General features: G+C 36.6%; 1 protein-coding gene across 6 annotated transcripts in view; it reads left to right on the top strand.

Moving 5' to 3' along the window:
* Wdr49 (WD repeat domain 49) overlaps positions 1-26,078 on the top strand; it is a 167,136-nt gene that overhangs the window by 109,510 nt on the left and 31,548 nt on the right. For 4 of the 6 annotated variants that reach the window (XM_074073848.1, XM_074073849.1, XM_074073851.1 and 1 more), the window contains 2 exons: positions 3,413-3,610; positions 6,763-6,944. In XM_074073848.1, coding sequence (XP_073929949.1) covers positions 3,413-3,610; positions 6,763-6,944 — 380 coding nt within the window. The remainder of the gene's footprint in view (positions 1-3,412; positions 3,611-6,762; positions 6,945-26,078) is intronic. The other 2 variants (XR_012448048.1, XR_012448047.1) reach the window with 1 other exon arrangement.

The raw sequence follows: 26,078 nt of genomic DNA on the forward strand, positions 1-26,078 counted from the left end.
TGTTTGCATGCTTTTTGTCTTTGTTTTTGTTGTTGAGTTCTAGTTTTATTGCATTGTGATCAGGTAGAATGCATGGTATAATTTCTGTTTTCTTATATTTGCTGAGCCTTGCTTTGTGCCCTAAGATATGATCTATTTTGGAGAAGGTTCCGTGGGCTGCTGAGAAGAATGTATATTGTGTAGAAGTTGGATGAAATGTTCTGTAGACATCAACTAGGTCCATTTGATCTATGGTATATTTTAGATCTAGGATTTCTTTATTGATTTTTTGTTTGGATGACCTGTCTATTGATGACAATGGGGTGTTAAAGTCTCCCACAACCACTGTGTTGGAGTTAATAAATGCTTTTAGATCCTTTAGGGCATGTTTGATGAAATTGGGCATATTGACATTGGGTTCATATAGGTTAATAATTGTTATTTCCTTTTGGTTTATTTCCCCTTTTGTTAGTATGTAGTGTCCTTCTTTATCTCATTTGATCAATGAGGGTTTGAAGTCTACTTTGTCAGAGATAAGTATTGGTACTCCTACCTGTTTTCAGGGGCCATTGGCTTGGTAAATCTTCTTTCAGCCTTTCATCCTAAGCCTATGCTTATTTCTATTGGTGAGATGGGTCGCCTGTAAGCAACAAATTGTTAGCTCTTCCTTTTTAATCCAGTTCATCAAATGGTGCCTTTTGATGGGGGAATTAAGTTAATTAACATTAAGTGTTAGTACTGATATGTATGTGGTGATTCCTGTCATTTAATTGTCTTAGTTTTTTGAAGGTTTGATTGTGTGTATCTAAATAGAAGTTACTCTCTACTTTCTTGCTTTTTCTTTTCCTGTAGTTTGGTGCTGCTTGCCCTTTCATGGTTATGTTGGGTTTCACTTTCTGTGTGCAGAATCCCTTGAAGAATCTTTTGTAGTGGTGGCTTTGTGGTCACATATTGTTTTAGTTTCTTCTTATCATGGAAGACTTTTATTGCTCCATCTATTTTGAATGATAGTTTTGCTGGGTAGAGTATCCTAGTGTTGAAGTGATTTTCATTCACTGCCTGGAAGATCTCACCCCAAGCTCTTCTTCCTTATAATGTTTCTGTTGAGTAGTCTGCTGTGATTTTGATAGGTTTACCTTTGTATGGTATTTGGTTTTTCTCTCTTACAGACTTCAATATTCTTTCTCAAGTCTCTGTACTTGTTGTTTTAATGATGATGTTCTATTTTGTTCTGGACTGTTTGGTGTTCTGGAGGCCTCTTGCATCTGTATGGCCATAGTTTTCTCTAGATTTGGGAAATTTTCTGTAATTATTTTGTTGAATATATAATGTATTCCCTTTGCTTGCACTTCTTCTCCTTTTTCAATGCCCATGATTCTTGGTTTTGGTCTTTTGATGGAGTCCGTGAGTTCTTGTATTTTCTTTTCATAGGTCTTGAGTTGTTTAACTAATAGTTCTTTGGTTTTTCCTTTAACAACCATTACATCTTTGAGTTCTGAGATTCTGTCTTCTGCTTGTTCTATTCTGCTGGATTGGCCTTCCATTTTGTTTTGCATTTCTGTTTCGTTCTTTTTTCTGAGGTTTTCCATATCCTGGGTGGTTTCCTCTTTAATGTTGTCTATTTTCCTGCTGAGTTCATTTATCTCTTTATTTATCACGTTCTTTGTTTCACTTTGGTGTTCATAGAGTGCTTCTATGGTTTCTTTTATTTCTTCTTGTGCTTTTTCAAATTCTCTATTTTTGTTGTTTTGGAATTTCTTGAGTGTGTCCTGTACATTTTGGTTGACCATATCCAGTATCATCTCTATAAAGTTCTCATTGATTACCTGTAGCATTTCTTTTTTTAGATTATTCTTGTGGGCTTTATTGGGTTCTTTGGTATAGTTTATCTTCATTTTGTTGGAGTCTGGATCTGTTTTCTTCATTTCCCTCTAGTTCCTGTACTAATTTTTTGCTGTGGGGCAACTGGTTTCCCTGTTTTTTCTGTCTTCCCATCATTGCCCTTGGTATTGCTACTGTCCCTGTACTGTGTGCAATTAAGTATTTTCTAGCTTGTAATAATAACAGTGGTGATATTTAGAATGGAAGGGTGAGAGGAGAGGGAAAGCAAAGATGGTAAAGAAAAAGAGAAAAACAGATAAACAAACAAGTAAAAAAACAAAGCAAACAAACAAACAAAAAGTGTCAAAGATATAAACAGGGAGAAATAGTATCCTAATGCACAGTAAGACAAGCAGGCATTAGAGAGACAGACAGAGGATCAAAAAAAATCTCTAAGATTAAATGCAATAAAGTTTCAGTCCCTCAGCCTCCAATCCTGGAGATGGTGTCTCAGAAGTAGTTCTGTTTGTTGTCTCATCAAAGGGGAAAAAAGCCAAAAAAAACAAAAACAAGCAAAACACCACAAAGTGTCCCAAGTTCAAATGTAATACAGTTTCAGTAAATTTTTCAGCATTCAGGTGTAGTTCGGTTGTTGTCTCATCAAAGGAAGAGAAAAAAAAAAAGAATCTGGAGACAGCTTTTTGAATGTCTATCTGAGGCTGTGACTCACCTGCCCACTACTGTCAGCCAGCTGTTGCTGGAGACTTTATTGATTGCAGATCTCAGGAATGAGCTCAACACTCACCTAGCTCCTCAGGTTTTGTTTACTTAGAGTTCTCCTGGGTGCAACCACCACTGTTACCAGCTTTCCCCTTTCCAAGGGGAGGGTGGCGCTATACCTGCCTTCTCTGGCTGGAGTGTTTATTTACAGTTCACGTGGGAAGTGACCCTTCCCCCTTCTCCTGTGGAGTTTTCCTCCCACCACCATTTTTACAAGCTTTCCTGCTCCAAGGTTGCTGGGTGGATGCCACGACTCCTGCCTTCTCCAGTCAGCTTGTTTATTTACAGTTTCATGAGGGAGTGCCCCTCCCCACTTCCTCACTCAGGGCGCCCTGCCCTCTTTGCTACATAACTTTTTTTGTTGTTGTTTATTATTCAGTTTGGTTTTTTTCCTCTTTTTCCCTGAGTGGGGGTTGGTCTGTCCAGGGGGCTATGCTGATCTGGCCCAGGACTGTCTGTTGGAGTACCGCATGCCGCTTAGCTCACCTGGTGGTCTGCGTCTTCCCAAGCAGTCTGGGAGCTGGTGTCTGGCGGCATAGGAGCCCTCCTGGTTTCTCCATTTACCATGGAGTGGGGGCACTATGCGCTGGCTGGGGGTGTGGAGGAGTCAGAGTTTTGCTGCTTTTTGGTGGTTTTTCCTGTAAGGTGTATCTCCAGTGTCTCTCCAAGATTTTACTTTAGGAAGCATGTTTCTGCTTCCTCCTTCTAGTCGCCATCTTGGAATCTCTCTTTACAGCTTTTCATTTCCATTTCAGGCTTAAAAAAACATATTATATCATTATAATCATTTTTATAATTGGGTTTTAAAGTTCTGACATTTCTTTCCACTTAGGAGTACTGCCTAAACTCCAGTAAGAACAAAATCACAGAGACTCCAAGTCTGTTAAGATCATTCCAACCTCATGAGGACCAGATAAGATCCTTGGAGATGTGCGAGCCAGGTGGTCGGTTACTGATTGTCTCCTGTTCTGCTGACTGCAGCATTTGTGTGACTGGGCTCTGTAATGCTCCTATTTTGATCTTTGGTCAGGTATAAATATTGCTTCTTTATATTACTCTAGCAGTTACTTGACATTTTATATGAACTTGGGCTGATTTCCATTGGAATCTCACTAGTTTATTGTTCACTAGTCATGGGAAAACATTTCTGAAGCTGGAGCTCAGGCTTCTTTTGTTTACAATTAACCAGGACAGTTGCATCAAGTAGAGAACACCAAAGACATAGAAAGATGGTGGCTGTGTGCAGCTCAAAATATTTTAAGATTTTTGAGGAAAATTTTTCTTCAAAAATAGATGAATTCCTTCAATTTCAAAATTTAGTTAAAATGCAATGTAGAGAAACAAACCAGTGATTGTGACTGTCAGGTAATAATAAAGGTAATAATCAAATGTAGGGACGTGAAGGCAGGGCTGAGAAAGGAATAAATTATAGGTACTGGAAAATAACAACAGTGAAATTCTTATCATGATGTGTAAGAAGATACATCCTTTTACAGCAAAATAGAAAGTTACAGAGGGCAAGTAGAAATACATAGGTAAGAAGGAGAAGAGGCCTGATTAGTATATGTAATAGGATCAGAATAATCATTACTGAACAAATTTGACCTGTACAATTATTGAGTCTTGCTGTACATTTTAACATAGCATTTGGTTTTATTCATTCGATTAATACAGGCTTAGTAGTTATGGAAAATATGAGAAGAAGCAGTAATATATTTTAATTTCCTATATTAAGGCATTTTTTCAACTACATATAATCTGATTAAAGTATCTAAAATTTAGTGTAAAGTGATTTAATATATTTCACAAAAGATATTTTAAATCAGCTTTGAGTCACTTTTATAACATAGGCATTGATTTTTGGCTAGTTTCCACATAAATTTCTTTTGGCAGTACTGGAGCTTGAACACAGGGCCTTGCACTTGCTAGGAAGATACTCTACCATTTGAACCATGCCTCCCACCTTTCACTTTAGGTATTTGTTCAGTAAGGTCTTGCATTTATGCCTTGGTCAGCCTGGTCTGTGATTCTCCTGTTTACACTTCCTGCATAGCAGGGCTGACAATCACACACCACCAGCCTACCTATTGGATAAGATGGGGTCTTTCAAACTTTTTGCCCAATTGGCTTTGAACCAGGATCCTCCTGATCTCTGTCTCCCAAGTAGCTGGGGTTATAGGCATGAGCCACTACTTCCAACTTCAAGCTAAATTTAAGTATTATGATATGCCTATTTCTGGAGTTGGTAAAACGGGGGTGGAAATAGTTTATCTATAAGGACATTTATTCCAGGGGACTGTCAGATGATTGTGGGATATGAATAAATTAGATGACATCTGCAACTCTTCAGTGCCCCTCCTTCAGCTTGAAGTTCTGTTGTACTGGGTAGTTTGTGCCTTGGTGACCCTCCTCATCTGGTTGATTTGATTACCAGGATTTTGGTTGTGGCTATTCACCCACTATTTAAAATATGACTTAAATGTGAAGAGATTTCATGAAAGATCCAGATTTTTTGCTTCTCTTGAAAAGGAACATATATTATTCCCCACTGTATTTATCCATCATCTGTTAGTAAAATGGCATCTGACACTATATAATTTGCAAAGAAAAGTAGCTTATTTAGCTCACAGGTTTGAAGGTTGAAAATCCAAACAGTGTAGCACATGCTCTGGTGAGGACCCCTTGGCTCCATTCTCCATGGAAGATGGTGTCATTGTGGCTGGAGCCGTGTAAGAGGGTGACATCACACAGTAGGATAGGACAGAAAGCTGGGAAGGGCCAGGCTTGCTCTTGCAACAACTAACTCAGGGGCCCATAAAAACTACCTTAATCTCTTCTGAAGGGAGTTCCCCCAATAACCTAAACACCTCTCACTAGCTCCTACCTCCTGAAGGTTTCCCATCATCTCTCAATGTTACCACACTGAGACCAACCAACACCGGATGACACAATCATATTACAGCCAAGCCATAGCAATACCTCTTATATAACACAGTCTCTTTGTGATTCAGTGTCATCCCTCCTTCTCCTTAATATATACAAACACAGAAACTAAATTTCAGTTGCTATTTATTATCTTATATGAGATTAAATTTATTTATTGACACTTTCTGCTAGGCCCGTAAAAACATTTTACTTTGTAAACCTTTAGGATAAGGTTGATCTGTCAAATATCCTTGAGAGACCTAATGATTCCTTCATATTATATAGCATGTTATGTAGAACATTCCTGAGGGCATATGTGAATTGATATAAGACAAGAAAATCAATCTTTTATTTTTAAAATTTAAAATAAATTGTCAATAGTGAGCTTTGGCTAGATGTATACATATAAGACATGTAGACAGGATGTGGTATTACACGTCTGCAATCTGAGCTACTTAGGAGGTGGATTTTGGGAGGAGAGTGGTGCAAGCTTGCCTGAACAAAAGTTAGGAAAGTCCCATGTTGACCAACCAGCTAGGTGTGGTTATATGTAGCAGTAATGCTTGCTATGTGGGAGGTATAGGTAGGAGGATTGATGTTGGAAGCCACACCTGGGCAAAAATGCCAGACCCTATCAGCACAAAACAAAACAAAATAAACAAACAAAAAATAAAAACTAACAAGGGCTGGGGGTTGTGACTCAAGTGATAGAGTGCTTGCCTAGTGTGCATGAGCCCCTGAGTTCAACCTCCCCTACCACCACCAGACAAACAAACAAACAAACAAACAAAAGAATTGCAGGCAAAATTTATGAAAGCTATTATATACTACATATTTTTCTCCTGGAAAAATCCGGTAATGCAACTGATTTTTTGAGGTTTCTTTTAAGAGGTAGGATATAAAAAGAATGTTGTAAGAAAAAAATGTCAGTTCTTTAATAAAAGTTCTTGTTTTTAGCTCTTACTGTATAGGATTTTCAAGTAGAAATAGCAGTAATTTTTTGTGGTCCATTGTTATGACTTCAGAGAATTTTTGTTTCCTATTACACTTCCCATTTTCTACCTTTATTAAAATTAGATAGCTTTTAACTCCCCTACAAGACGGTAAGCTCCTTAAGTCCGGAATCCTGCCTTAGTCATTTGTGTGTGGATAACCCTAGGAGTTCAATTAGTGATCTAGGCCATGGTAAATACACAGAAACATTAGATGGAAATAAATTTCATAAGATATAAAAGATCTGGTTTTGTTTTTTTTTAGGCAAAGCATTGGAATATTGAAAACTGTCTTTCTCTTCCTAAAAGAGATACTAATTTAGTAGAAAGTGAGATTCAAGAGGAAAACATAAAAGTAAAACCTGTATTTTCTAAAGAGGAGTTATGCTTACACCCAGCTGGACATTCTGTATGTAATAAGAACAATGGAGATGACTCAACATGCAAGTAAGCAATCCTAAATATTACCCAGATGTCAGTGGGAGTTCAGATAAGACATAGATAAAGATGACCCAAACTTTCTTCTGGATTCTGTGGCTATACAGTGATATCTTAATTTTTTCCCTCAAAATTTGGGAATTTGTGTGTGTGTGTGTGTGTGTGTGTGTGTGTATGTGATGTTCTCAGGGTTTTCATTTCTTGCCTCCATTGAATTTTTTATTACTTTTTTCTTTTCTTTCTTTTGAGACAGGGTCTTGTAGCCCAGGCTAGCCTTGACCTCTCAATCCTTGTGCCTTAACCTTCTGAGTGCTGGGTTTATAGGTATGCAAGCCCATGATTGAGTTCTTGATTTCTATTCAGTGTCATCTTGACTTTTATTTCTACTACCTCATCAAGCTAGATGTGGAAATTATTCCTTTCTTCAAATCTCAATCAGCTATCTATCTATCTATCTATTTATCTATCAATCATCTATCTATATATCCATCATCATCATTACTTCAGAATATTTGTCAGACTTTACTCCTGGATCTGGTAAAATACACATGGTTTATATATAAGAAATTGAAAGAATTTAACTTTCTTGAATGTCAGACATAGTTCTCCTTCAAGTTTCTCACCTTTCTGTGTTGCTCAGATGTTTCTCTTTTTCCTTCACACCCCTTTGCTGATCCCATTCTTCCAGTCCACTTACTCTCCAATGGCAGCAATTTTCATTATTCTTGTTTTTGTTTCCTATAGTCTTGCTAATCAATGCCCTAATAATTTTACCTACTGTGCTAGTAACTATCTTGTTTTCAAGGGATGTTATTTATTTTATTTTCTCCTACACAATCAAGACCCCTGTGTGCATTTATGTTTCTAGAAATTTGTACAGAAAGCATAGCAGTCTTCCATAACCCTCACAACATTCCCAATGTCCTGCATTAATACCAGGCACTGGTTACAACTGATGTATAAATATTAATATTTTACTGTGAACCAAACTCCATACTTTACCTTAGGGCTCATTCTTTAAGTTGTACAGTTCTATGGGTTTTGACAAAATCATAATGTTTATCCACTATCACAGTATCATAAAAGTACAGTTTTTTTGCTCTAAAAATGGTTTTTGATCCACTGACTCATTCCTCCCCACTTACCACTGAATCTAGGAAATCATTGGTATTTACCATCTTTTTAGTAGTAGCTATTTGAGAATTCACAAATTTGTGTTCAAATAGTGAAAAGTCCTTTTAGATTAGCTTTTTTCACTTAGTAAAAACTTTTAAATTCCCTCAAAATCCTTCCATGATTTTATAGTTCATTTTTTTCTTCCTTGTTACTGAGTTGCTTTTATTTATTTTAAACATCTTTATTAGCATATATTAGTCATAAAGGGGGTTTTCATTGTGACATTTCCATATATGCTTATAATGTACATTGGTTAGGTTTACCCTCTACATTATTTTTCTTCCTCCTTCCTTCCTACTTCTTAAAACAATTTCAACAGGTTTCATTGTTCTCAGTATATGAAGTACATCAACCACATTCCCTGTCTGTTAACTCTCCCCTCCTCAATATTACTCACCCCTAAACAAGGACCAGTTTTATATTCCTGTCCTTTGTTATAATTAAAGTGTATATTAATTATTTCTTGGTGTTTCACCATGGTATTTCAAACATGAATATATGGTACTTTAATCAGATTGACACCTTCTATTGCTCTCTCTTTCTCTATCTTCCCTATCCCACTATTATTCAACAGCTTTCAGTTCATTTCATTATGCCTTCTTCATACGGGGATGCAATGTATTTTGATATTATTTACTCCCTATCATTCTCTTTTCTTCTCCTGTCTTACCAGTACCCACAAACACTCAAACAGTCCCATAATCACAAATGTGTATATGTGTGTACATATATATCATATATCTATATACATGATATATATATGCTGTATATATGTGTATATATATGCACATGATATGTATATGATGTATATATATATGTATATATACACACACACATGTTTATCTTTTAGATCTAGTTTTCATATACAAGTGAAAACATGTGATCTTTGTCCTTGCCTGGCTTACTTACTTAACATAATGATTTCTAATTTCATCCATTTATCTGCAAATGACATTTCACTTTTCTTTATGGCTAAAAAATACTCTGTTGTGCATATATCCCACATTTCTTAATCCATTCATCAGTTGTAGGGCATCTGGACAGTTTTCAAAGCTGGGCTATTGTGAATAGTGCTGCAATAAGCATGGGTGTACAAGTGAGTCTGTTGTTCCTGACTTACATTCCTTGGATACATGCCTGAGTAGTATTGCTAGATTGTATGGTAGGTTATTGAAGAACCTCTATACTGCTTTCCATAATGGCTGCACTAATTTACATTCTCCTCAACACAGTATAGGGATCCTTTCCTTTACATCCTCATCAGCATTTGTTGTTTGGGTTTTCAATGAGAGCCATTCTGGAGAGTGAAGTAAAATCTTAATGTCATTTTTATTGGTATTTCATTTATGGTCAGAGCTGTAGAGAATTTCTTCACATATTTATTGGCCATTTTTACTTCTTTTGTGAACTTTCTTTTGGCTTATTTGCTCATTTAAGCAATGGGTTGAAAATTTTTTGGGAGATTAGTGTTTTGAGCTCCCTGTATATTCTGGTTATTAATCCCTTGTCAGATGTTTAGCTGGGACAGATTTTCTTCCATTCTGTAGGTTGCCTCTTCAGTCCAGTGACCATTTGTTTTGCTGTGCAGAAGCTGCTTAGTTTGATGTAGTTCTATTTATCAATTCTTTCTCCTATTTGCTGAGCTGTTAAATTTCTGCTCAGGAAGACATTGCCTATGACTATGTGTTCCAGTGTTTTCCCTACTTTCTTTTGTAGTAATTTAATACTTTCAGGCTATATGGCTAGATATTTTATCTGCTTTGAATTGGTATTAGTACACAGTATAGAGACGTGAATCTAGTTTTAGTCTTCTACAGATGCATACCTAGCTTTTGCAGCAAGATTTGTTGAAAAGGTTGTCTTTTCTCCAATGTATGTTTTGTCAAAAAATCAAATGGCCTTAGCTGCATGGTTTTATTGTTTGGGTCTCCTATTTTGTCCCATTGGTCTTCATGTCTGTTTTTGAGCCAGTACCATGCTGATTTTATTACTATGGCTCTAAAGTATAGTTTGAAGTCAAGTACTGTGATACCTTTAGCATTGCTCTTTTTGCTCAGAATTGCTTTGGCTATTAGAGGTCCATATGAAGTTTAGGATTGATTTTTTTGTCTCAGGGAAGAACATTATTGGAGTTTTGATGGGATTGTATTGAGCTTATAGATTGCATTTGTTAATAAATCCATTTTCATAATATCGATTCTGCCAATCCATGAAAATGGGATGCCCTTCCATCTTCTCATATGTTCATTGATTTCTTTGTTCCGTGATTTACACATTTTGCTATATAGGTCTTTTACTTTCTTTGTTAAATTCATTCCTAGACATTTTAAAGTTTTTTGAAGCTATTGTGAATGGTATTGTTTACCTGATTTTTTTTATTACACTGGTCATTGTATATATAAATGCTAGTGATTTTTGAGCATTGATTTTGTATCTGGATACTTTGCTGAATGTGTTTATGAGCTCTAAAAGTTTTTTGGTGGAGTTTTTAGGGTATTTATGTATAAAATTATATCATCTGCAAATAGGGATAACTTGATTTCTTCCTTCCCTATGCCAATCCCTTTCATTTCTTTCTCCTTTCTTATTGCTGTGGTTAGGAATTCCAATACTATATTGAGTAAGAGTAGGGGGAGTGAACATCTTTATTTTGTTCCTGACTTTAGAGAAGATAATTTCAGTTTTTTCCCCAGTTTAGTGAAATGTTGGCTATAGGCTTGTCACATACAGCCTTTGTAATGTTGAAGTATATTCTTTCTATTCCTGGTTTCTACAGAGATTTTATTATGAAAAGATGTTGAATTTTGTCAAAGGCTTTTTTCTGCATCTATTGAAATGATCATGCAGTTTTTGGTCTTTGGTTCTGTTTTTGTGTTGTATTACATTTACTGATTTGTGTATGTTAAACAATCCTTGCATGCCTGTAATGAAAACTACTTGATCATGGTATAATGGTTTAATATCTGTTTATGTGTTGTTGGATTCTATTAGCAAGTATTTTATTGAGAATATTTGCATCTATGCTCATCAGGGATATTGGCCTATATCTTTTTTTTTTAATTGATGCATCTCTATGTGCTCTTGCTATTAGAGTAATACTGGCCTATAGAATGCTTTGGTAGCATTCTTTCTTTTTGTACTTTACAGAATAATTGAAAGAGCATTGGTATTAGTTCTTCTTTAAAAGTCTGATAGAATTCAAAAGTGAATTCATCCTGACCTAGGCTCTTCTCTGTTGGGAGGTTCTTCTTAACTGTCTTAAAATCACTAATTATTATACAACTGTTCAAGTTGTTTATGTCCTCTTAGTTCAATTTTGGTACATGATATGTGTGAATAAATTTGTTAACTTCTTCTTGATTCTCCAGTTTGCTGGAGTGTAGGTTTTCAAAATATTCCCATATGATCTTCAGAATTTTATTGGTGTCTTTTATAAATATCCCCAATTCATCTTTGATATTATTCATTTGGGTTTCCTAATTTCTTATTTTTTAAAAATATTATCATTTTAATATTTATCACATGTGTATACATTGTTTGGGCCACCTTCCCCACCTCCATCACCCTCCCTTTTCTGGTCAGAACTGTTTCCCTCCTCTTGTTCTCCACTTTTGTTGAATGGAAAACATGAGATATTAAGAAAGATATAGCATTTTTGTAGTTTGAGATAAAGATAGCTATACAGAGAGATTCCTAGTGTTGCTTCCATGCACATATGTATTACAATGCATATGGGTTCATCTTTACCAGACCTCTTCCATACTTCCTCGTCACCTTCCCATAGTGGCCTCTGTCAGTTTAAAATTACTATATTTGCTCCTCTACAGTGAGCACATCAACCACATTTAAGATTTAGGTTTCCTTCCCTTTCCCTATTCTTACTGTGCATGGTCTCTCCTTAGTGTGTGACCAATGTCCAAAAATTTTACTGCATTTGTTTTAGGTCTATAATCCACATATGAAGGAGAACATGCAATTTTTGGCCTTCTGAGCCTAACTAACTTCACTTAAGATGATATTCTCCAGTTCTATCCATTTACTTGCAAATGAGAAAATTTTCTTATTTGTGGCCAAGTAAAATTCCATTGTATATAAATACCACATTCTCTTAATCCATTCATAGGTAATGGTGCATCTTGGCTGTTTCCATAACTTGGCTATTGTGAATAGTGGTACAATAAATATGGGTGTGCAAGTGCCTTTGTAGTAATCTGAGTTGCATTCCTTCAGGTATAGCCCTCGGAGTTGTATTGCTGGATCATGTGGCAGAATCTAGGTTTAGCTTTTTAAGGAGCCTCCATGTTGTTTTCCAAAGTGGTTGTACTAGCTTATATTCCCACCAGCATTGTGTGAGGGTTCTTTTTTCCACGTATCCTCACCAATATTTATTGTTGGTGGTGTTCTTGATGATAGCTATTCTAATAGGAGTGAGGTGGAATATAAGTGTGGTTTTGATGTATTTCCTTTATGGCCAGGGATGGTGAGCAGTTTTTCATATGCTTTTTGGTCATTTGGACTTCTTTCTTTGAAACAGTTCGTTTAGTTCAGTCACTCATTTTTTTATTGGTTCATTGATTTTCAGGGAGTTTAGTTTTTTGAGCTCCATGTATATTCTGGTTATCAGTCCCTTGTCTGATGTATATCTAGAAAATATTTTCTCCCATTCTGTGTGTGATTTCTTCAATTTAGAGACCATTTCATTTGTTGTGCAGCTATTTAAAAAATTTTTTTATTCATTTATTCACATGTGCATGCATTGTTTGATCCATTTCTACCCCCTGCCCTCCACCAATCCCCGCCCCCCCTCGCTTCTAGGAAGAACCTGTTCTACCTTTACCAAATTTTGTTGAAGAGAAGACATAAGCAGTAATAAGAAAGACAAAGTGATTTTGCTAGTTGAGATAAGGATAGCTATACAGAGAGATTCCTAGCATTGCTTCCAGGCACATGTGTGTTACAACCCAAGTTGATTTCATCTCTACCTGACCTTTTCACTAGTTCCTGATCCCCTTCCCATATTGACCTCTGTTGCTTTAAGGTTTCTGTATTAGTTCCTCTGCAGTGGGGACATCAAACACTTTCATGTTTTGGGTTTCTTACCTATCCCCATAGCTCCCATATGTGCTCTCCCCTTAGCACGTGACCCAAGTCCAACAACATTGCTGTATTTGTCCTAGATCTAAAGTCCACATATGAGGGAGAACATATGATTTTTGGTTTTCTGAGCCTGGCTAACATTGCTCAGAATGGTGTTCTCCAGTTCTACCCATTTAGTTGAGAATAATAAGATATCATTCTTCTTCATGGCTGAGTAAAATTCCATTGTGCATAAATACCACATTTTCGTAAACCATTTGCCAGTAGTGAGGCATCTTGGCTGTTTTCATAACTTGGCTATTGTGAATAGTGCTGCAATAAACATGGGTGTGCAAGTACCTCTGGAGTAACCTGACTTTCATTCCTTTGGGTATATCCCTAGGAGTGGGATTGCTGGATGATATGGCAGATCTGTGTTTAGTTTTTTAAGAAGCTTCTATATTGTTTTCCAGAATGGTTGCACCAGCTTGCATTACTAGCAGCAATGTACAAGGGTTCCTTTTTCCCCACATCCTCACCAACACCTGTTGTTGTTGGTGTTTTTGATGAGAGCTATTCTAACAAGGATGAGGAGGAATCTTAGTGTGGTTTTGATTTGCATTACCTTTATGGAAAGAGATGGTGAGCATTTTTTCATGTTTTTTGGCCATTTGAATTTGTTCTTTTGAGAAAGTTCTGTTTAGTTCAGTTGCCAATTTCTTAATTGGTTCATTGATTTTGAGAGAGTTTAGTTTTTTGAGTTGCCTATATATTCTGGTTATCAGTCCTTTGTCTGATGTATAGCTGGCAAATATTTTCTCCCACACTGTGGGTGGTCCCTTCAGTTTAGAGACCATTTCTTTTGCTGTGCAGAAGCTTTTTAATTTTATGTAGTCCCTTTTATCCATCCTTTCTCTTAGTTGCTGAGCTGCTGGGGTTCTATCGAGGAAGTCCTTTTCTATACCTATTACTACCAGAGTATTCCCTGCTCTTTACTGTGCTAACTCCAGAGTTTTGGGTCAATATTAAGGTTCTTGATCCATTTTGAGTTGATACTAGTACATGGTTATAAACATGGGTCTAATTTCAATTTCTTGAGGATGGGTAACCACTTTTCCCAGCAACATTTGTTGAAGAGGCTGTCATTTCTCCATCATATATTTTTGGCACCTTTGTCAAAAATGTGGTGGGTATAGTTGTGTGGATTCATATCTGGGTCCTCTGTTCTGTTCTACTAGTCTTCATGTCTGTTTTTTGTGCCAGTACCATGCTGTTTTTATTGCTATTGCTTTGTAATGTAGTTTGAAGTCAGGTATTGTAATACCTCCAGCTTTGCTCTTTTTGCTGAGTATTGCCTTGGCTATTCTTGGTCTATTGTGTTTCCAAATGAACTTTAGGGTAGATTTTTTAATCTCTGTGATGAAAGTCATTGGGATTTTGATGGGAATTGCATTAAACATGTAGATTGCTTTTGGTAGTATAGACATTTTTACTATGATGATTCTGCCAATCCATGAGCACAGGAGATCTTTCCACTTTCTATAGTGTTACTTGTACTCTTTCTTCAGGGGTTTATAGTTCTCCTTGTAGTGGTCATTCACATCTTTTGTTAAGTTTACTCCTAGGTATTTGATTTTTTTTTGAGGCTATTGTAAATGGAATTGTTTCCATATATTCTTTCTGAATTTGTTTGTTGTTGGTGTCTAGAAACGCTAATGATTTTTGTAAGTTGAGTTTGTATCCTGCCACCTTGCTGTAGCTGTTTATGGTGTCTAGGAGTTTTTGGGTAGTTTTTTGGGTCTTTAAGATATAGGATCATATCATCTGTAAATAGGGATATTTTGACAGTTTCTTTACCTATTTGTATTCCTTTTATTTCTTCTTCTTGACTAATTGCTCTGGTTAGAAACTCCAGTACTATGTTGAATAGGAGTGGGATAGTGGGCACCCTTGTCTTGTTCCTGATTTTAGGGGGAATGGTTTTAGTTTTTCTCCATTAAATATAATGTCAGCTATAGGCTTGTCATATATAGCCTTTACAATTTTGAGGTACATTCCTTCTATTCCTAGTTCTCTTAGAGCTTTCATCATAAAGTGGTGTTGGATCTTATCAGAGGCTTTTTCTGCATCTATTGAGATGATCAAGTGGTTTTGTTTTTGCTTCCATTAATGTGCTGTATTATATTTATAGATTTTCATATATTGAACCACCCCTGCATCCCTGAGATGAAGCCAACTTGGTCATGGTGAATGATCTTTCTGTTACGTTGTTGGATTCAGTTTGCCATTATTTTATTGAGGATTTTTGCATCAATGTTCATTAAGGAGATTGGACCATAGTTCTCTGTTTTGGATGTGTCTTTGTCTGGTTTTGAGATAAGTTTAATACTGGTTTCATAAAATGAGTTAGGCAGTGTTCCTTCCCTTTTTGTTTCATGGAAAAGTTTAAGGAGAGTTGGTATTAGTTCTTCTTTAAAGGTCTGATAGACTTCAGCAGAGAATCAATCAGGTCCTGGATTTTTCTTTTTTGGGAGACTCTTTATTGCTGCTTCAATTTCATTTTGTGTTATAGATCTATTCAGGCTATTGATGTCCTCTTGGTTCAATTTTGGATGGTCATAGGTACTAGAAATTTGTCTATTTCTTCAAGATTTTCAAATTTATTAGAATATAGGTTCTCAAAGTAGTCTCTGATGATATCCTGGATTTCTGTGATTTTTGTTGTTATTTCCCATTTTGCATTTCTGATTTTACTGATTTGGGATTTTTCTCTCCTCATTTTAGACAGGTTTGCCAGGGGTTTGTCAATCTTGTCTATTTTTTTAAAGAACCAGCTTTTTGTTTCATTGATTCTTTGTATGTTTTTTGTTTGTTTGTTTGTATTTCATTAATTTTGGCCCTTATTTTTATTATTTCTTTCCTTCTGCTTCTTTTAGGATTTGCCTGTTCTCATTTTTCTAGGAGTTTGAGATGTAGCTTTAAGTCATTGATTTGAGATCTTTCTGTCCTTTTAATATATGCACTTATGACTATGAACTTTCCTCTTAGGACTGCCTTTGCACTGTCTCATATGTTCTGGTAGGTCATATTTTCATTTTCATTAACTTCCAGGAACCTTTTAATTTCCTCTTTTATTTCACCAAAGACCCATTGATCATTGAGCAGTATGTTGTTCAGCTTCCAATTATTTGCATTTTTTTTGCTGTTGTTTTTGTTGTTGATTTCTAGTTTTAATGCATGTGATCAGATAGAATGCATGGGATTATTTCTATTTTCCTATATTTGCTGAGGCTTGCTTTGTGCCCTAAGATATGATCAATTTTGGAGAAGTTTCCATGGACTGCTGAGAAGAATGTATATGGTGCAGAAGTTGGATGAAATATTCTGTAGACATCATCTAGGTCCATTTGATCTATGGTATGATTTAGCTCTGGAACTCTTAATTGATTTTTTGTTTGTATGACCTATCTACTGGCGATAGGGTGGTATTAAAGTCTCCCACTACCACTGTGTTGGAGTCTATATATGCTTTTAGGTCCTACAGTGTGTGTTTGATGAAGTTGGGTGCACTGATATTGGGTACATATAGGTTGATAATTGTTGTTTCCTTTTGGTGTATTTCACCTTTTATTAGTATGGAGTATCCTTTATCTCACTTGATCAACGTAAGTTTGAAGTCTACTTTGTCTGAGATAAGTATTGCTACTCCTGCCTGTTTTGGGGGGCCATTGGCTTGTTCAAACTTCTAGCCTTTCACCCTAACCCAGTGCTTGTTTCTGTCAATGAGGTGGGTCTCCTGTAGGCAGCAGATTGTTGGATCTTCCTTTTTAATCTAGTTTAGCAAGCAGTGTCTTTGGATGAGGGAAGTAAGTCCATTAACATTCAGTATTGATAGGTATGTGGTATGTTTTGGATGACCATGTCTAGTAACATCTCCATGAAATTCTCAGTGATTACCTGCAGGATTTCTTCTTTAAGGTTGTTCTTGTGGGCAGCATTGGGTTCCTTGTCATCATTTATCTTTGTTTTGTTGGAGTCTGGAACTCGATATCTGTTTTCTTCATTTCTCTCTGAATCCTGTATTAAATTATTTTGAGGGGGAAAATGGTTTCCATCCCCTTTTCATCTTCCCATCACTCCACTTGGTACTGTGCAACCATGTTCTTCATAGGCTATTGGTGGTTTCAGTCACCTGTTTTCTTTCCCTTGGTTAAATTTTGTTTTGTGGGTATATTGGATTTTTTTAGCTTAGTGTAAGTATGCTATTTCTGTCCCTGGTCTGGGTGTAAATTAACTAGTATTAACTAACTCACAATAGTAAAACTAACAAAACAAAACAAAAATCCATATTGAGAGATGAACAAACAAACAATCAAGAAACAAAACAAAGAAAGAAAGACACAAACAAACACACAATAAAATTCCAGGTTCAGGAACAATAGAATTTCAGTCTCAGTAGTTCTGGTGTTGCTCCTTCAACATCCAGCCCTGGTATTGGTATTTAAGCAGAAGCTATTCTAGTCTCACCAGGTGTTTCGGGAGTCTCATCAGTTTTTCTTCTGTCTTTTAGCTGCAGCTGCTTAGTCAGCTCCTCCCTCCGTGAGGTGTGGTGTGTCCTCAGGTTTCAGAGATCAGCTCTGTAGCCCAACAAACTTTCTGCTTTGTAGTTGAGTTTTCACTGTGTTGGTTTACTCAGGGCTTGTTTCTTTGCCTTGCCACCTTTCTCCTGGGCAAAGTCAATGATCTGTCAGCCAGCCCCCTACTGTCAGTGTGTTGTGATGGTTTGCTGATTATTTTTCAATTTTTCAGTGTCATTTGACTTTGAATGTTGCTCACTGGCCCAGGAGATGAGCTTTGTGGACTGCTACCTGCTCTATTTCAGGCAGCAGCTTATCACCTGCCCACTGTCTGCCCTTCTGCCTTTTCAGCTATTTGTTTACTGAAAGTTTGCGTGGAGATTAGCTCCTTGCCTCCCTCCTGCTCTGGTACACTTACAGCACCCCATCCCTCTGCTGTGTGTTAGTTTTCAGTTCCTTCTTTACTCAGGTTTTTTGTGGGGTGGGGGGTCAGTCTGCCCAGGGGGCTATGCTTGTTTATCCCAGGGGTGGCTGGGGGAATGCCACATGAGACTTGATGTTCACCTGTTGGTCTGCCAAATGTCTCCCAAGCAGGTTTGAAGCTGGAGTCTGGCAGCGTGGAAGCCCTCCTGTTTTTTCAGTGTAACATAGCATAGAGAAGCTTTGTATGGGTGAGGGGTTCAGGGTGTTGAAGTTTTGATTCTTTTTGGTGCTTTATTTCTGCCAAGTGTGGCTCCAGCATCTCATCAAGATTTTGATTTACAGAGCTCATGCTGTCTGCTTCTGCACCCTTGTTGCCATCTTGGATCCCCCTCATATATAACCTTTATAATGTTGAGGTACATTTCTTCTATTTCTAGTTTTCTTACAGCTTTTATCATGAAATTGTGTTGAATCTTATCAAAGACTTTTTCTGCATCTATTGAGATGATCAAGTGGTTTTTGTCTTGCTTCTATTAATGTGCTGCATTACATTTATTGATTTGTATATGTTGAACCATCCCTGAATCCCTGGGATGAAGCCAACTTGGTTATGGTGAATGATCTTTCTGATATGTTGTTGGATTCAGTTTGCCATTATTTTATTGAAGATTTTTGCATTGATGTTCTTTAAGGAGATTGGTTTGTAGTTCTCCCTTTTGGATGTGCCCTTGTCTGGTTTTGGGATTAGTGTAAAACTAGCTTCATAGAGTGAATTAGGCAGTGTTCCTTCCCTTTCTATTTCATGGAAAAGTTTAAGGAGTGTTGGTACTAGTTCTTCTTAAAAGTCTGGTAGAATTCAGCAGACAATCCATCAGGTCCTGGACTTTTCCTTTTTGGGAGACTCTTTATTGCTGCTTCAATTTCATTACATGTTATATATTTGTTTACATGGTTAATATCCTCTTGGTTCAGTTTTGAATGGTCATAAGTATCTAGAAATTTGTCCATTACTTCAAGATTTTCCAATTATTTGAATGTAGGTTCTCAAAGTAATCTCTAATGATTTCCTGAATTTCCTTGGTGTTTGTGTTATCTTCCCTTTTTTTGTTTTTGACTTGACTAATTTGGGTCTTTTCCCTCTTCATTTTAATCAGATTTCCCAGGGGCTTGTCAATCTTGTTTAGTTTTTCAAAGAACCAGGTTTTTTTTTAGCTTCATTCTTTGTATTTTTTTTTTGTCTCTATTTCATTAATTTCAGTCCTTATGTTTTATTATTTCTCTCCAGCTTGTTTTGGGTTTTGCTTGTTCTCATTTTTCTAGGAGTTTGAAATGCAGCTTTAGGTCACGTATTTGAGATCTTTTTATCCTTTTAATGTATGCATTCATGGCTATGAACTTTCCTCTTCAGACTGCTTTTTGCTGTGTCCCGTAACTTCTCATGGGTGGTGTTTTCATTTTCATTAACTTCCAGGATACTTTTGATTTCCTTTCTTATTTCTTCTGTGACCCACTGATCATTGAGCAATGTGTTATTTAGCCTCCAATTATTTGCATATTTTCTACTGTTGTTTTTGTTGTTGAGTCTAGTTTTATTGCATTGTTATAAGATAGAATGCAGAGGGTTATTTCCATGTTCTTAGGCTTTGATTTGTGCCCTAAGATATGATAAATTTTGGAGAAAGTTCCATGGGCTTTTGAGAAGAATGTATATTGTGCTGCTGTCAGATGAAATATTCTATAGACACCAATTAGGTCCATTTGATCTATGGTGTCATTTAGTTCTAGGATTACTTTGTTGATTTGTTTGTCTGGATGACCTATCTATTGGTGATAGAGGAATACTGAAGTCTCTCAGTACCACTGTGTTGGAATCTATATGTGTATGTTTGATGAAATTGGGTGCCCTGACATTGGGTGCATATAGGATGATAACTGTTATTTCCTTTAGCCGTATTGCCCCTTTTGTTAATATGAAGTGTGTTTCTTTGTCTCATTTGGCCAATGTAAGTTTGAAGTCTACTTTGTCTGATATAAGTATTGCCACTCCTGTATATTTTCAGAGGCCATTGACTTAGTAAATATTCTTTCAGCCTTTCCCTCTAAGCCAGTGTTTATTTCTGTCAATAAGATGGGTTTCTTGTAAACAACAGATTGTCAGATCTTCTTTTTTAATCCAAACAGTGTCTTTTGATGGAGGTGTTGAGTCCATTGACATTAATATTGATAGGTGTGTGGTTATTCCTGCCATTTAGTTACTTTTGTCATTTGAGGATTTGATTGTGTATAGCCAAATCAGTGCTACTCTCTGATTACTTGTCTTTTCTTCTCCCGTGGTTTGATTCTTCCCTTCCTCTCATGGTTTTGTTTGCTTTCTTCTTCTGTGTGCAGAATTCCTTATAGAATCTTCTGTAGTGGTGGCTTGGTGGTCATATATTGTTTTAGTTTCTGCTTATTGTGGAAGATTTTTATTTCTCTGTCAATTTTGAATGATACTTTTGCTGGATAGAATATCCTAGGGCTGAAATTATTTTCATTCAATGCCTGAAATACCTCACTCCATGCCTTTCTTGCTTTTAAGGTTTCAGTTGAGAAATCTGCTGCTATCTTGATGGGTTTACCTTTATATATTATTTGTTTATTCTCTCTTATAGCTTCCATATTCTTTTTCTGTTCTCTGTGTTTGTTGTTTTAATGATAGCGTGCCATGGGGAAGTTCTGTTTTTGTCAAGTCTGTTTGGTGTCCTGAATAGGCAAAACTTTCTCGAGATTTGGGAAATATTCTGTTATTATTTTATTGAATATATTTTGTATCCCTTTGGCTTGCACCTCTTCTCCTTATTCAATTCCCATGATTCTCAGGTTTGGTCTTTTGAAGGAGTCACTGAGTTCTTGCATATTCTTTTCAGTTCTCTTGAGTTGTTTGACTAAGATTTCTTCTGTTTTTTTTTTTTCTTTAATTTCTATTTTGTCTTTGAGCTCTGAGATTCTATCTTCCACAAGTTCTAGTCTGCTGGAATGGCCCTCCACTGTGTTTTCTGTTTTACTAAAGGGACTTTTTATTTCCAGGATTTTTGTTTGATTCTTTTTTCTGAGGTTTTCCATATCTTTGTTCAATTCCACTTTTATATTTTGTGTTGTTATCTTTAATTAATAAATCTCTCTTTTTATTGTGTCCTTTATTTCACTTTGGTGTTTGTTGAAGTCCTCTCTGGGTTTATTTATTTGTTTCTGTGTCTTCTCGTGTCCTTTACTTTTTGTGTCTTGAAATTTCTTGAGTACATCTTGTACATTCTGGTTAACCATGTCTAGCATCTTCCTCATGAATTTTTCAGTGATTTCTTCTTGAGGTTTTTTTTTTGTGGTGATCACTGAACTCCTTAGTGACATTTATCATTGTTTTTTTGGGGTCAGAAACTGAGTATTCATTTTCTTCATTTCACACTGAATCCTGTTTTGAATTATTTTTTTGAGGAGAATGGTTTCCATCCCTTATTCTTTTTCCCATTATTCTACTTGCTACTGTGCAACTATGTTCTTGATAGGCTAGTGGTGGATTTGATTGCCTGTTTTCTTTCTCTTAATTTTTGTGTTGTGACTGACTTGGTTGTTATCTAGGTTGATGTGCTCTTTCTGTCCCTGGCCTGGAGGTGTAATTTAACAATAAGAAATTCACAGGTTCAATTGCAGACCAGTTGTTTACATATTAAATAGAAAACCCTGTGGTGATACTATCTATAAACAGTGGGAGTTGGGAGGGTAATGGTTTTTAGGCTAGGTATGGAAATTTGGATAATTGGTAAAGGTGGCACTAAAAAGAGGGGGTGAGAAAGGGGGTGGACTGGTGGGGGAAGAGGTATGTTTGCTGCTGGATTTTGTGTCCCTTGTGCGTGTTTGGGTTGTACTTGAGAGTGCTTGTGTCAGTGACTGCACAGGACTGGGGTTGTTTACAGTTGGTACAGTAGGCTAGTCAGTGGATGTTGAGTGTGTAGGAATGAGGGGTAATGTGTTGACAGGTTGGAGAAGGATAAGAGGGGGAGGTGAAGACATGGGGAGAGAGTGGATGAGAAGCAGCAGAAAGAATAGTTGAGAGGGAGAACAATGGACTGCACCATGGGGAACATGAAGGAATAAGAAAAATAGTGATGGTGAAGTTAAGAATACAGAAAAAAACCCCACCAGGTATAGGAACAACAAAAAGTTCAGTCTTTTGGTAAAAGTTCTGGAGTTTTTCCTTAGGCATCCAATCTTGGTATTGGCATACAAGTGGGAGCGCTGATGTGGTCTGACCAGGTAACTGGCTTGAGAGTAGGACTAGTTAGTTGCAATTGGGTGGTGAGTTAAGTCTGCCAGTTCATGCAGGGTGGTCAGAGCTGTTGTTGTTTTCACCAGGTGGGAACTTTGTTGCTCTTCAGCTGCAACTCTGTTTGGTCAGCTTCATCCCAGCAAGGTGGGACAATTCAGTTTTGAATACTCCCCTTTTCCCATGAGATCAGCTCTAGGATCTACCACTTGCCCCACTTTGGGAGGTTGGCTTGTCGTCCCAACCCTGCTCTCTGTCTTTGTACCTCCCCTGACCTCTGCTCTGTGCTATTGGGTCATCTGGAGGCTGGGTTGTCACCCCATCCCCACTCTCAGCCTTTGTTGCTTTTCCCACATTCATTCATTGGGAGTTTGACTCCTTGCCCCAACCTTGTTCTTTGGTGCAGGTTCAGCATTCCACCCCCACCTCTGCTGTAGGTGTTAGATTACAGTTTTATATTTATGCTTCTCAGTTTTGTTGTGGAAGGGGTTCAATCTTCTTATGGGCTGCACTAGATTATGTTCCTGGTAGGTGGGTTGGCGAGTTGCATGTGGTGCATGATGCTCACCTGTTTGTTTTGCAGATTCACATAAGCAGCTTTGGAACTGGTTGGCAGGGAGAAATGGCAGAGTAGGGAGGTTTTCCATGGGTTGGGGTCCAGGGAGTCACAAAGTCTGATTCTGATTAATGCTCTGTCTTCTGCTTATAGGGAGGAAAAAACAAAAAAAGATAAGTGGCCAGAGGGTTTTTTTTCCCAGGGCTGGGCATGCCTTGCTGGCTGTGCTGCACAGGATTTTCATGGCTGTTAGGTGCAATTAAGGCTGATTTAAGGGTCTTTGAATTTTATGTGCACCTAATGTGGTGGCAGTTATTATTTTGGCTAGAAGCAATCGGAATTACCCAAGTATAGCTCTGATGTCTCAAAGTGTTTTCTGGAGTCACAGAGCTTAGGATTTCTGATCCCCTACCTTAACTGCCATCTTGGATCCTCCGTGGGTTTTCTCCTTGTTTATTTTGATCAGTTTGGCTAAAGGCTTGTCTATCTTGTTTATTTTTTCAAAGAACCAGCTTTCTGTTCTTTGATTCATTGTGGTTTTTTCTTTTTTTTCTTTTTTTTTTGGTCTCCAATTCATTGATTTCTGCTCTAATTTTTATAATTTGTTTCCATCTATTACTTTGAGAATTGGCTTGTTCTTTCTTTCCTAAGGATTTGCAATGCTTCTTCATATTGTTTATTTGAGATCTCTCTCATTTTCTGATATGGGTGCTCATGGCTATAAACTTCCCTTTTACTGTCTTTTGTGGGTCCCACAGGTTCTGGTAAATTGTATTCTGATTTTCATTTGAACCTAGGAATTTCTTTCCTAATTTGTTCAATGACTCATTGATCATTCAAAAGTATATTATTCAATCTTCATGAGTTTGAATGGTTTTGTGGTTTCCCTTGCCATTGATTTCTAATTTAATTCCATTATGGTCTGTTAGGATACAGGGAATTACTTAATTTTTTTGTATTTGTTGAGACATGCTTTATAACCTATTATGTGCAGCTGAGAAAAATATTCCATGGGCAGCTGAGAAAAATGTGTAATATGCTGCCATAGGATGGAATACTCTATACATGTCTGTTAAGTACATTTCTTTTATGGTATTGTTTGATAGTAGGATATCTTTGTTAATTTTTTTGTCTGGATGTTCTATCTATTGATGAGAATGGTTTGGTCTCTGACTGTTATTGTATCTGAACTTATCTGTTCCTTTATTCTCAGAAATGTTTGCTTTATGAAGTTGGAGTTACCAATTATCAGTCCATATATATTTAGAATTGTTATATCTTCTTGGTGGATTGTTTCCTTTTTAGTATGTAGTAACCTTCATTTTCTCTTCTGATTTTTTGCTTAAAATCTGCTTTGGGTGATACGAGAAGAGCTATGCTTACTTGCTTTTGATTTCTGTATGGCTGGCATATCTTTTTCTAATCTTTCACTTTCAGTTTGTTTTTGCTTGTGGTTGTGAGGTGAGTTTCTTATACACAACAGATTGTTGGATTTTATTTTTGATTCAGTCAATCTGTGTCTTTTGATTGGAGTTAATTGCAGTTACACTTAAGGTTATGACTGAGAGTATTTATTGAATCTATCATTTCTACTTTTTGTCCCCATGATGAGCCTAGTGTTGCTTGTTCTTAACTTTTGCCATTGTTAATCTTTGGGTTTTACTGATTTACTGAGTTGAACATGCTTGTTACTCTCCTAGTTTTCATGGGTTTATCAGTTTCCCATTTGAATTTTATTCTTTTCTGCCTCTCATGTTTGTGACTATTTTTCTTCCTCTTCTAGGTGAAATGTTTCCTTAGGTATCTTCTGCAGTGCAGGTTTGGTGACATGAATTCTTTTAGCTTCTTCTCATTCTAGAAGATTTATTTCTCTATGAAAGTTGAAGGATAGCTTTATAGGATACAGTATTATTTTATGGCAGTTATTATCTCTCAGAGTTTGAATTATATTGCTCCATACTTTCCTGGCTCTTAGAGTTATGTTTTTATCTTTGTATGTAAGCTGGCAATTTTCTCTTGGAACTTTTGTATCCTTTTTGTTCCCTAATCTTGACATTTCATTTATATGAAATGGAATTGTTCTTTTCTGGTCATGTCTATCTGGAATTTGAAATGCCTCCTAATTTTGGGTGTCTCTGTTGTTACATAGAGTTGGGAAATTTCCTCTCTGATTTTGTTCAATAGGTTTCCTGTACCTTTAGTTTGTATTTTAGCTCCTTCTTCCACTCCATCAATTCTTACCTTTGGTCTTTTGATTGTGCCCCAGAATTCTTATATCTTGTAATCATAGGTACTCACTTTTTCCTTTGTGATTGTTTGAGTACAGTATCTTTTCAATATTGTCTTTCCTCTGCTTTATCTTGTCTGCTGATAATACTATCCACAATGTTTTAATTTGATTTATTAAAAATTTTGTTTCTTACATTTCTACTTTGTTTTTTTTCATAATTTCTGTTTACCTGATGAACTTCTCTCATCAATGTTGCTGACATTCTAGTTCATCTTGAATTATTTTTAAATTTCACCTATCTGTTTATTTGAATCCTCTTTGAGTCACTGATCATTTTTAATAGTAGGCTTCTGAATTCTCTGACATTTCAGTCAATTCATTATCTTTGGATTTATTTGTTGAGTTGTTATAAGGTTTTGGAGGAGTGGCAGTACTTTAGTTTTTTATATTTAAGTGTCTATGCCATTATGTATACTTCAGTTGGGCTAAATTTCTCTTTTTACTTCCTTGCATATGTGGGAGAACCTACAGCAGTAGCAAGGTCAACATTTCAATGATAAGCCAAATATTTGAAAAAATAAGAAACAATTGGAACCCTTTTCTGTCTCCACAATAAGGTTATATGGGAAAAAACACTCCTCTGTTTCCTAAGGGGGTGATCTAGGAGCTTAACACTAGTTGAACATCCAAGGATCAGAGAATGAGTAACAAAAGGGATGGAGTTGGGGAAAGGAAGGAAGTAAGAAAATAGGGAAAGGGGGAAGTAAGCATATGAAATCATATGAGAGAGTATTGTATAGTTATA

This window comes from Castor canadensis, chromosome 5 (assembly GCF_047511655.1).
Source record: "Castor canadensis chromosome 5, mCasCan1.hap1v2, whole genome shotgun sequence".
In the NCBI taxonomy this organism is placed as follows: domain Eukaryota; kingdom Metazoa; phylum Chordata; class Mammalia; order Rodentia; family Castoridae; genus Castor; species Castor canadensis.